Genomic DNA, 12,453 nt, shown 5'->3' with positions numbered 1-12,453 from the left:
ATTTGCAAATACTATAAATGTTGACTGCTCTTTAAATAACTGTTAATTGTTTTAAACTCTTTGTCTAATGTCTTTGTCTCTCTCTCCTCTGTCATTGTTTCCTGTAGTGATTGTGATTATTGTCGAGATTGCAGTGTTTGCTTCTCCTACTGTGATTATTCTAAAGTTCATCTGTGCAAAAAGAGCTGGTGAGTTGAATATGATAATTCAGTCTATAAAAAATTAAACTATACTAAAACTTCTTTATGTGTTGTTTTTTTTCTTCAGAGAACAAAGGAAGGAATCTAACCATCCAGATGAATTAGCTCTGGTACTAACAATGCTGGAATATATATTCTCTTTAAAAGTACCACATGAGGAATTGAACTTGCCATACCATGCTCAGAATATAAGTACACCCCTCACAATTCTCTCTTTGTGAATTAATATTTTTAATAGTAAGCTATACAATATTCTTTCCGCTCCGTCCCAGCTTCTTCCCGCTCCGTCCCATATCTCTCCTTGCTAGCACCTCTTGTCTCGTCTTATTCTATCTCTGAGGCTCTCCTTGTCCTGCTTTCCAAACGAAAAAGGAATTATGGATTTGATCAACTGGTCTCTGAATGCAATTGACACCATCTTCTCAACGAGATCGCTGGGCTCCGGGGAACCCAGCTGTCCTGCGGGGACGCTCGCAGCTGGATACGTGATGGATGGGTGGGAAAAGTGGAGAGTCCACTGTCTAGCTGCTCTGTCTCTGGAGGATATTGAAGATATCTACCTATTCGGAACTTTGATAACAGGGTTTCTGCTGATGGGCTTATGCGGGGCCCTGGGATATCAGAAACTGATAAAAGCGGTCAGTGCAGCTCAAAACCCCACCAGGCTGGCCGGCTTGATTGAAACACTGATGGGTAGGGTCGCGAATCAGACTATCGTCCTTGACCGCAAATTGGAAACCATCGAGGTGAAGCTTGCGACTCTGCAACAAATTTTGGCCAGATCGGGAGACGAGTGATGGACATTAAATATCTGTGAAATTGGCAGATATTGACCTAAAGTTGAAGTATCTTACTGTCTTTTTTTCGGCTCTCCTCTTACTCCTGCCAGACGGCCTCGGCTGGAAGTAAACAACTCCCTGGGATAAGCAAGATAAGTGGATGCTCTGAAATTCCTGCCCCTGTCAAGGACACCTGCGGGACTCTGGACTATGCAGGCTCACACACACACAAACATATCTACAGATAAACATTCACCACCGATCCCCATCCAAACGCCTTAGTGTGCTTTTACCCACGTGGGGCTGGGCGGGGCTGTGACTTGCGCGTTTTCCATTACCCCTGTTCCCATCCCCTGTGTCTATGTTGTGTCTTGCCGGTGTGCTTATGCTAAGATAGGGCTGTTCTTCTCCCTTTTCTCACTTTGTCCTAATCAAGGGCAAGCTGAGGGGGTGTTTTTTTTTTTTTTTTTGCCTAACTGTCCAAATGTATCTTTCTTCGTTTCTAAATGCTACCTCCTATGATCTGTCTCTCCTAAAAAGTGTGATGTTTTGTGTATGGTCTGGGGGGTCCAATTTTCGCTATACGAAAGTGTAGTGACAAATAAAGGCTTGATTGATTGATTGATTGATTGATTGATTATATTTGTGCACACACTCTCATAAATAAAGGTACACCAGCTGTCAAAGGGGTGTGGTACCTTTTCAAAAGGTACAAATTTGTACCTAAAAAGTCCATATTAATACCTCAAGGGTACATATTAGTACCTAAAAAGTACAAAAATGTTCCTCTTAAAATTTGTAGGTACTAATATGCTTTTGAAGTGCCAATATGGACCCTTCAAGTAAAAATGTGTACCTTTTGCAAAGGTACCACCCCAGTGACAGCTCGCCTATACTTTATTTCTGAGCGTGTATACATTAGATTAGTCAGTACTGAAGCCAAATCTGGGGCTTATCTAACAAAATAACTCACAATAACGGTCCTAAAACTAGTACACCCAAATTTATATGTAAGAGAAAAATATTAAATACAAAATTAACAAAGAAGAAAAATCAAAAGAAGCAAATAAATAAATAAATGGAAAGATTTGTTAATTTTTTATTTATTTATTTATTTATTTTTTGCAACATTTTGCTTGAATTTAATGGTATTATCTTTTAACTCCTGATAAGTTTGGTGACTAAAATATTATTTTAATAAATTGTTTTTTTTAATAAATCTGTTTATTTTTTTACATTAAATTGTGAAGAACAGCGCCAGGTGTTCTGTTCATTACAAGGTTATGAATGTACGTCACAATACCATGTCCATTTCCCAAACATACACAAAATATGAATGCATGAGGACTTGTTCTTCTAGATACTTGTGTCGCTGTCCATTTGTAAAGTGCTGAAATATCACCTTTAATGGAGTTCTATCCTGAACGTTTAACCATAAACCATCATCTAATGTGGTTTAGCAAACAAGACAAGTCTATAAAGAGCACCTACAGACTGACACTGACAAAATGGCTGAAAAAAAAAAATCATTTAATTTAGACGTTAATTTTATGTTTGTTTGTTTTTTGCCCTTTTTAATTTTATTTTATTTGTTATTTTTAAACAGTAATAAAGGTGACCCTATAATTTCTGACTTTGTGTCTTCAGATGCATGTAGTGCTTTGACAGTAACTCTAGAACACTCATAGAGCTACAGAAGTTTTCTAATTGATACTTAAGTTATGCTACTTTTGAGGATACAGACCTTAAGACGATTCTGGGTTATGACCATAAGTTCAGTGATAAAATAAATATTTTTTTATGATCTAATTACTATGTCTTTGGGAAACAGAGCCAAGAATGGTTGGCTTCAAAACTCAAAAATCGTAATGTAAATAAATAGTAATTTTACCATTCAGATTTAAGACCCTTTTAGAAGTTAATGCAACCTTGAAATTTACTCTTAATTCCATTTACTGTCAAAAGCACCCTTCTGATGGACACTTATCCTGAAGTCTAATAAATTTCTCTATAGTGATTAATTTGGAATAGAATTTGTTTTGGGTATCGCTAACAGCAATATTTGGTTTCAATCATGTGTTATTTGCTACAGCGAAAATAGATTAGATTGCAATGTTAATTTTTACAGCTTTCTACCTATATAATAAATGCTATATGAAAACAGCTGTTTTTCTTTTGACTTTTTTAATTGGCATTTATTTACCTGTTGTTTTAAATGGTATTTTTGTAAAGGAGATTTGAAACAAATTGCAGTTGTATTTAATTAAAGTACTTTTTATTGTAATATGCTGCATTTTTTTTGTGACTGGCATCTGATGTTACATTGTTCTGCCATGGGATGGTGACAGATGCTTTCTTATAATCAGTGGAAAAGTTTTTGAAATTTTCTTCAGTGGGCAAATTGCATACATTTTTTCTTCATAGTTTTAATCATTTATAAGCTTTATAAATATTTATTTTATCTTTAGCTAATCTTGGCCTATATTTTATATTGTAGCTCCCACCAATTGTCATAGTTAACAAATAACAAAGGTTACGTCAAATTAGAAATGACAATCTCTGTGTTAAAGGCAATAACCTCGACTCTCTCCATCATTCTCACTCATCTCTCATTTTTGCTATATTATTTCAATTTTGTTACTGTTATTTCTTCATCTATTTCATCACTTAATGCAACAATTTAAAATGGAAGGCCATTTTTTTATTTGCCAAACGGTGTAAAACTGATTTTTTTTTCCTTCAAGAGACTCACAGCATATTTGAGGATGTGCCTTTTTGGAAATCCCAATGAGGAAATGACATTTTTTGCTCCCATGCTCCTCAATGATCTGCTGGAAACTTTCTTTTGTAGACTTTGATACTAATGGACATGACATTTGTCTTATTGCTCAAATTTAGAACTTTAATTTTGTTGTCATAAATATGTATGAGTACAATTCAAAGGCTGAAAACAATACTCTTTTCGATAATATTTAAAAATGATTTATTGGTTAGCTAAATTTCCCATATGCACAAATGTAATGAATTACATTGATTTTACAGTCTTTAAGCGTCAATCACATTAGCGACTCGCATCAACAAAGTAACAAGCAATTTTAATGGAGAGCCAGCGAGAGTATCCGTTGGTGACCAGGTGGACGTGTCAAACGACTCGTCAAATTTGAAAATCCTTTAACTTTAAGCAAATAAAGAACGTCTTTCTTGAGCAACAGCCAATTGGAGCACCAGTACAGCTCACATGATCCTCTCTTAGCTCCCTGAGAGGTTGGTGTGGTGAGAAATCGGGTCCCCCCTGCAATCGCGTCCGCTTAGGACCCCAATAGATTGTCTGCAATGAATGCCTGATCAAAAACTATTGAACTTCTCCACATTACAATCATATTTGGTGCTTTTTTAGTCTATTATCAATTTATTATCAATCCCAATTAGAAAAACACAACAAACTATAAAATACTATTCATGAAAAGACTTAAATCACAAACAAATCCAAATGCCCAACACAAGCGAGCTGCGCTCCAGACCAGCTCAGCTCATTGACGTATAATGTTTCTGACATCGCCTATAGTCCCATTTAGCAACTTGATAGCAACCGTCTTTTTAAAGAAGCATAACTGATTTAAAAATTCAAGAGTGTGATGAAACTTATGTGTTTTATGTTGTAGAACAAAACGTGAAAGTATCTTGAGTTTGTGTTAGCCACAAACCTTATTTAAGCGGTTTTACTGAAAGCCCATTCAAAAAACCCATTGACTTTGGGACGAGGGAACTGTAACTGCTAAAATGCTAACTCACTTTCGGGTTTTTGCATACAAATTGACGTCATGGTTCCTCCACTCTATTGTCAGGGGCAACCCAATTTCTCATGACACCGGTTGTATTTGTGCTGTACAGATTTATACAGACCTGCATTTGATGCAGGTCACCACCCAGAGCAACAGGCAGCTACAAAGTCATTGCTAGTGTCAATGAGGCATTACTCTATCACCAAAAATGTTCTATGTTTATGTGGCCTGTGTACTGTACACTATGAATGAATGTTGAGTTTATTCTAGTGCCTCCACTATTCAAGAGCAATCTTGATGGCACAAAGCTTGATATTTCCTATGTAATAGTTTTCTCCACCAAGGTGAGCTTCTGAATGCAAACTTATTTAAAAGAAAATTTTGAATTTGCTGCAACTGATTCCTATGGGTTTCATCAAGTTGCATTGAAACAGATTACTGCTTGCTAATTGATCATTAACACTCACTCACCCACAGCAGAATGAACTGTCAATTACCTTGGCACAACCCAGCACTGAGGGCAGACTAACCCATAAACCCATTGTGCTGGGGAAGAATTATACACTGTCTCATGAGGTCTAATGAGGTTAGGTGATCAGATTAAAAAGCATTGGATGCAGCTCAGATTGCACTGCGCCAGGTCTGCATCCAGACCCCTTCTCTCATTTGATCTTTTAAGCATTTGAGTTTTCATTTTAATTTTGTTAGGAAAAAAACTCCACAAAACCCCTTATAATATTGATAAATAATGTTATGACAGCTTAATTTTAACATTAAGTTATGATTGAATTGCCTCTGGTTACAGTTATGAAGTTTGATTGCAAGCAGGAAATGTTCATAGGCCAATGACATGACCACATCAAAATGGTCTATACCACATGTCTTCTAGACTGTTGATCAGATTTTCAGACCCTTTCAGACTGTTTAGATGAAATTATATTTGTTAAATGCATCACCAAATGTGCTGACATTTTGCCAAACTGTCTCTAAGAGTAACTAAGAGTATCTCTGCAATGCTTAAACATACTGACACCAAACTTGAGGTGCGTTATTGACACCCCCCACTAACCACACCACATCAATTTAGTAACAGTGGCACCTATTGGTCAAATGTTATAAAACAATAGATAAATCATTCATATAATGAGTAATTATGTGATTTTACTGATATTGTGCGTAAAACTTAAAATGCCTTGTCACTCATGGATCCACTTGGTTTGATGCTCCATGACAAAAGTTGCTGCACATTCTGTCTCTTCACTTCTGTTTATTGCATTAACACATTGATGTCATAATGCCTGGTACAGTAGCTTCTGAGGTTGTACCTTTTTTAAAGCTTTAACATAGTAATACCAAACTTTGGTTGTTTTGCTAAACATAATCTTCTAATATCTTTATTTTGTTTGTTTTGCCAGTTGCCATAGTTGCTCATCCTATCAGTTTACTAAAAAATTTATTGCCGTCAGAAAAAAAGTCTATTTCCATAATTTTTAATCAAGATATAATTTTCTAATAAGCATGCAGTTAGAGTTAGGTATGTGGTTTATGCTAGGGAGAAACTCCATTAGGATTTCCATGCAGCCATAGGTTGACAGAGAGGGCAGAGCTGTCAGTCAAACCCTCAAGACAAAACATTTAATGCAAGCTTTACTGATGGATTCTGCCTAAACCAACATGCTGCTTGAGTTCTGTTAGTGTGCCGAATGTTCATATAAGGTCAAAACTGTGGTTGAATGTTCATTGCAACTGATGTTGCAACTGTTTTAAAAACTTTATTGCTTAACATCCTGTCTTAATGTATTTCTGTGCTTGAGGTTTTTCTGACTGCTCAGACGTGCTTTATTTAACAGAGCTGTAACTGAACTCTTAAGAAAAGAGAAAGATAACTGGAATCATAAATGAATGATTCTGATTGATTCAATTAGTCATTAATGAGTACTTTTAAGAGTCAAATAAACATTTTCATTGACAAATTATATTATTATAATGATTTTTTTCTTACATTTCTTGCAATGGATTTTAACTTCCTCCTCTTTTGTGCAGCATATACAACCACATTTATTCATGGGGTTTGTTTGCATATGAACATGGTTTTAAGATCTTGTCATATAATAAACAGAAACAGGCAGAAGATTGTTTAATAGGACATTGTAAATAGCATATGTAACCTTGTAACACAAAATGTAACATATCTGTGATCATCTCTGAAACAAATTTAGACTGGTGGGTGGGAATTTTTTTTATAATACCCCCCCTCTCTCTCTCTCTCTCTCTCTCTCTCTCTCTCTCTTTGGGTGCATCATGCCATTGAATCGTCACTACATCTCATCTGTGAGAAACTAAAAATGGCTGACAAGTGTCACATGTTTCTGCTGGAACTGATATCTCTCTGCTCAATTTTAACTGGTAAACACATTTCCATATGCTTGCCACAACACTGGTGAACAAGTTTAAATATACATATACAAATAAATTGTGATGCATTACTTTGTTTCAGGTACCAGTGGAGTAGAAGAGACCAATGTGTTCTTCAGTTTTGGTGAAAATGTCCGTCTGCCCTGTAATAATGCTCGTTCTGACTGCACAACAACTACATGGATCTATAACAGACATAAAGAGACAGTTGAACTGGTTACTGGAGGGAAACTGAACAACATAGAGAGTTTGACACTGGGTTCTGACTGCTCTCTGAACATCATGAAAGCCTCTAAAAAAGATTATGGGCTTTACATCTGCCTACAATATCTCTATGGACATCTACAAGAAACTGATGAACATGTTTTTTTGCATTTTCTTCATGGTAGTTTTGCGATTTTAAAAAGGGCAGTTATTTTATTAAACCCACACATTTGAACTCGCATGTCTTGTTTTCTGTTTCAGTTTCTCCATCACTCTCTCAGACTGAGATGAGAGCAGGCAGATCTGTGACTCTCTCCTGTCAGCTGCATTTGTATCACGGAGTCTCTTGTGATACTTTGGTTCGTATTGAAGGATATCAGTTGATGTGGGTGAATCAGGCTGGAGGGAATCTGATGACAGACTCCAGATATCAGATATTATTCTTTTCAAATCTCTGTAACATCAGTCTAACTACAACACTCCTGAATGAAGATCACAACAGAGAGTGGAGATGTCAGCTTACTCAGAGAAATCAACCGAAGACCTCAGCCTCATTCACTGTCAAGTACTCAGGTAGGAAATTGTTTAAATCAGTTTCACGGGAATTAGAGAAGTATAACACCAGTGTTGTCTAGGTTTAGGTAATCAAGTGTGTTTTTTATTTGCCCATTATTTTTTTATCGATTTGCCTATTTTTTGATGATTACAAACAGACGTAAGGAAGAAAAAAAATTATGTTCTCTACAGTTTGATGCATGTTGCACTTTACACTCTGAGAAAAAAGTGACTTTCACTTAAGCAGAAAAAAAAAAAGTCACTTAAGCAGTACCCTTTAAATCAATATCCTTGATGTAGGAACTAACATTTATCTTGAACAGCACAAGATGATGCAACGACTCCAGTGATTCCTATCAGCACCACAAAATCTGTGAATCCTTCACGCAAAAACACACACCAAAGCCCAACAAAAGGTAATCACCGAGTTCCATATGGGCACATCCCTATTCCCTAATTCCTTTGGAGGGTCCCTCTGGAGGGATTATAGTATAGGAATGAGCCCTTTGAATCGAGTGCAATATGTGACACCAAACAGCTTCTTATGCTTAAACTATATTTTCCTGAAGTGTTATTTTTTCGAAATCCTCCATTCCAAAGGGCCCTTCAAAGTGGCCAGTTTTGATCTCTCAGTTTGAAATGACACTTAAGTGGCCATAATTCTTTAACTCCGAAGTACCTTTCCGAGCCTGATGTATTTATTTGAATTTTACCACATGTCCAGACTGCTCTCCTCTCTCATTCTCACATCATTACACATACTCCACTATAGTGCCATTCACAGGACAGTTGGTGACACCACAAGTGGTTTGTAGTTGCTCTCACATACTTTGCTTGTCTTGTGAAAATAGTCATTAAAAATAACTCTTATCTCTCTCTTAAAACATATAAAGAGATCACTGAAAAAATTTGAATTCCTTTCATTGCAGTGAGAACAGAGCCTAACACAGATTTAAACAAATGTGTGAACAAGAAATTTGAGAGAAATAGGTCTTTTGTCTAATTTGTTTAATTTCTGTGAAATCCAAACTTGTGATTTACATATATTAAAAAATCTGAATTCTTTTCATTTCTATTAATAACAAGTCTTGATAAATTGTTAAATATACCATTATATTATTGAACTAAATTAACAGACATGCTCCACTGACACAACATCAGAACCTGAAGTCAATAAGACTATGACTTTGCAATGCTGTTCATTTCTAACAATTAAACAGTCAGTAAATGTCTATAAATGTTCGTTTTGCTGTACAATTCTTTAATTGTTTGAAAGTGAACCCTTGAATTTCTTAGTGTCTCTTATCTGTCCACACATGTCCTGCAGTGATTGTGATGATTGTTGAGATTGCAGTGTTTGCAGCTCCTACTGTGATTCTTCTACAATTCATCTGTGCAAGGATAGCAGGTGAGTTTTAACTACACAATCTGAAGATTCGTTCCTTTTGGAAGATTTTCAATCTTATATCTTGAAACATTTAAAACATATATTTTTATGTTTTTTTTTTTTATTAAGAAAGCAGAGGAAGGACCCTGACTACCACCCAGATACATTTTTGACATCAACAATTTTAGAATAAATTACTGCTTACAAACAAAAATAGACATAGCAATGCACTGACTATATGCAATTTGCTTTAAAGTCCCTTTCCTATTCCCATATTGGCCTCATACTCAACATTAAATACAGCATATTTCAAATGTCTTCTTCTTCATCTATCCAGCTACAGCCTAATTTATTCGTACCTTGTAGATGTACAGTATATATACTTGCAGTGTGTAATGTAGCTGTTTGTGCATGTAAAGAAATGAACTGTACAATTTTGCTTGACGTATAAAGTTGGAAAGGATCAGTTTTGAACAGCTAAAATGAAGTACACAGTAAAACTTAACAGTGAAAATCACTAAATGACATAAGTTAATTTAACTTATACATATTTTTAAAGTTACTTTGAAGTTTACAGTACAAACTCAAACCAAATGGTTTCAAAATTTAAACAGTTTGCCCCAATCGGTTGCATCAAACAGTTTAACTTATCTTATCAGGTCTTACATTGTATAAGCAATTTACAGTTTCAGACAGTTCACTGCAAACATCTACATAGATTCTGAAGAGGTTTTCCATCTCCTCTAACATCATATCAAACTACTACCACTGCACCACATAGCTTTTCACTCACTTGGTCACTGTATGGGCAACTTCTCTTATTATTATTATTGCTTTGCCTACAAAACAGCACATCATGCCAGGGAATTTGCAGTGAGAGCAGGGCCTAACACAGATTTAGACAAATGTATGAACAATATTTGAGAGAAATCTCGGTCTTTTGTCTAATTTTTTTAATTTCTGTAAAATCCAAACATGAACTTTGATTCTTTCCATGTATTTCTATGAGACATAATTTGAGCATACAGCATCTCACTTAGAGGAAATGTGAGATCATTCACACTAATGAGTCTAGGGTGGAAGATGATCTCATGAAGATGAAGCAGAACACAAAGAGGGCAGAGGTGCATATTAGGGTTGAGCGGTGTTACACAGGGGACTTTACTGAGTGGATTTTAAATAACATGATAATACCTTAAATAGAAAGGACTGACAGTGAAGATGTTTGTGGATTTTTCTGTTGAGACAGAATTTTATATATATGTTTCAAAATCCTATTGTCATCTCAGCAGTTGTATTTCCTTTTGCATTCATTATCATGGACTTTTCTCTGTATTATGTGTCTTTAATAACTGACCTAACTAAAATTATTTTTAACTTATCAAATTCTACTTAAATTTTCGATTCAATGTTCAACTTAAGCATACATTTTTGTTTTTTTTTGTAACTGCAATGATATCTCTTTTAATGTTTTGAAAAATCTTGAAAAATCTTGAAAAATATACACTTTTCAAAACAATACATTTTCAGGTTTTATAATAAAAAGAATTGTAGAATTGGATTTTTTGTGTGTCAAATATGGCATAATAACTTCTTTGGCATAATAATTTACTCTGCTTTTAAAATGTTCTAAATGTAAGTTGACCCCTGCAGCACAAGCACAAGTGTTCCAGTCACAAATTTGTGAAAGCAAAAACATCTCGTTTTTGAACATAACAAAAACATTCTGATTTGTCATTTGTATTTGGCAATTAGGACATAAATTATTAAGTTGTCATAAATAATCTGGTCATAAAAATAATTATATTCTAATACTTGAGATTTGGTTTCAGTAAACATTTAGGGTAAAGTAGAACGGAAAAGTGAGTCTGGGCTCTGACTGCTCTCTAAGGATCAAGAAAGTGACAAAAGAAGAACATGGATCAAAGCTGTCAACAATATGTGAATAAACAATAATAAACCTGATGCACAAGTTTATTTGTTCTTAATGGTAAGACTGTTTGTGAATAACAATTTTTAAAAAATAACTAAAATAAACAATAATAAAATAAAAAAAATATATAACATTAAAATCATGTAAAATAACTAAATATTCTAAATGTTAATATTTCTTAATATCAATACAGATTCAGATTCTGGGGATAAAAGTGCCAGTATAACCTAAAAGTTCATGTGTAAGACATTCTATGTTATAATAGAGTTTATATTTTTAGAAAAAAAGAGTGCCTTACACAATAAAATTCTGAATACTGAAGTGATACTAATGTAATTTACTGTGAAAAATTAGAGTAACGAAAGAGTCTATGCCAAAAAGCAGAATGATGCCTCAGTTCCAGCTCGCATCTCAGCCTGCCTGTCAGACATTTCACACTGGATGAAAGATCATCATCTTTAGCTTAACCTCTTGAAAACGAAAATGCTTGAAGTTTCTGTCAACCCGACTCTACACCATAACTACAACATAACTTCTACACTAAATGGTGAAAAGCCTTGGAGTAACGATTGATGACCAACTAAACTTCTCTGACCACATTTCTAGAACTGCTCGATCTTGCAGATTCACACTCTATAACATCAGAAAGTTCTGACCCTTCCTATCTGAACATGCAGCTCAACTCAATGTTCAAGCTCTTGTTCTTTCCAGACTGGAATATTGCAACTCTCTACTAGCCGGGCTTCTAGCTAACTCTATCAAACTCCTTCAGATGCTTCAGAACGCAGCAGCACAAGTGGTCTTTAATGAACCTAAAAGAGCACATGTCACTCCGCTATTCATCCGTTTGCACTGGCTGCCAGTTGCTGCTCGCATCAAATTTAAAGCTCTGATGTATGCTTACAAAGTTACCTCTGGCTTGCTCCTTCTTATCTGCTCTCACTTTTCCAGATTTCGGCCCTCCAGAAACTTGCGTTCAGTGAATGAACATCGCCTCGTTGTTCCATTCCAAAGAGAGAAGAAATCACTTTCCCGAACTCTCGCATTCAATCTGCCCAGTTGGTGGAATGAACTCCCTAACTGCATCAGAAACTTCAAGAAGTCGTCTTCAAGAAATGACCAAAAACTCAACTATTTAGTCTCCCCTTTCCTTCCTAATCTGCAATTGCCTCTCTTGCTCCACCGCTAACTGTACTCC

The 12,453-nt window shown here is 35.5% G+C and overlaps 2 protein-coding genes across 3 annotated transcripts in view; both read left to right on the top strand.

Moving 5' to 3' along the window:
• LOC147833333 (uncharacterized) overlaps positions 1-3,142 on the top strand; it is a 19,907-nt gene extending 16,765 nt beyond the window's left edge. Inside the window, exons 5-6 of the mRNA XM_087286961.1 lie at positions 108-188; positions 268-3,142. Of these exons, the coding sequence (XP_087143087.1) occupies positions 108-188; positions 268-305 (119 nt within the window). The 3' untranslated portion in view covers positions 306-3,142. The remainder of the gene's footprint in view (positions 1-107; positions 189-267) is intronic.
• On the top strand, positions 3,142-12,453 carry dicp3.6 (diverse immunoglobulin domain-containing protein 3.6). Of its 2 annotated transcripts, XM_087286955.1 has the most exons (6): positions 3,142-7,167; positions 7,259-7,561; positions 7,642-7,953; positions 8,259-8,351; positions 9,263-9,343; positions 9,452-10,878. In XM_087286955.1, exons 1-6 carry the CDS (start codon positions 7,107-7,109, stop codon positions 9,493-9,495), a joined length of 894 nt encoding a protein of 297 aa, XP_087143081.1. In that variant the 5' UTR covers positions 3,142-7,106; the 3' UTR covers positions 9,496-10,878. The 2 variants fall into 2 exon arrangements, with proteins under 2 accessions (XP_087143081.1, XP_087143080.1); XM_087286954.1 differs by lacking the exons at positions 3,142-7,167; positions 9,452-10,878 and adding an exon at positions 12,207-12,453 and having other exon boundaries at positions 7,225-7,561.

The sequence above is a fragment of the Danio rerio genome, chromosome 16, assembly GCF_052040795.2.
Source record: "Danio rerio strain M-AB ecotype USA chromosome 16, GRCz13ab, whole genome shotgun sequence".
Classification (NCBI taxonomy): Eukaryota; Metazoa; Chordata; class Actinopteri; order Cypriniformes; family Danionidae; genus Danio; species Danio rerio.
Note: the sequence above shows the minus strand (reverse complement) of the source record. Positions and strands in the feature narration are given on the sequence as shown.

Excerpts from the sequence above, each read along its gene's own strand:
- dicp3.6 (XM_087286955.1), top strand. The coding sequence starts at position 7,107 with ATGGCTGACAAGTGTCACATGTTTCTGCTGGAACTGATATCTCTCTGC. Across the intron at positions 7,954-8,258 it reads ATTCACTGTCAAGTACTCAG|CACAAGATGATGCAACGACT; the intron begins GTAGGAAATTGT and ends TATCTTGAACAG. Across the intron at positions 8,352-9,262 it reads ACACCAAAGCCCAACAAAAG|TGATTGTGATGATTGTTGAG; the intron begins GTAATCACCGAG and ends CATGTCCTGCAG.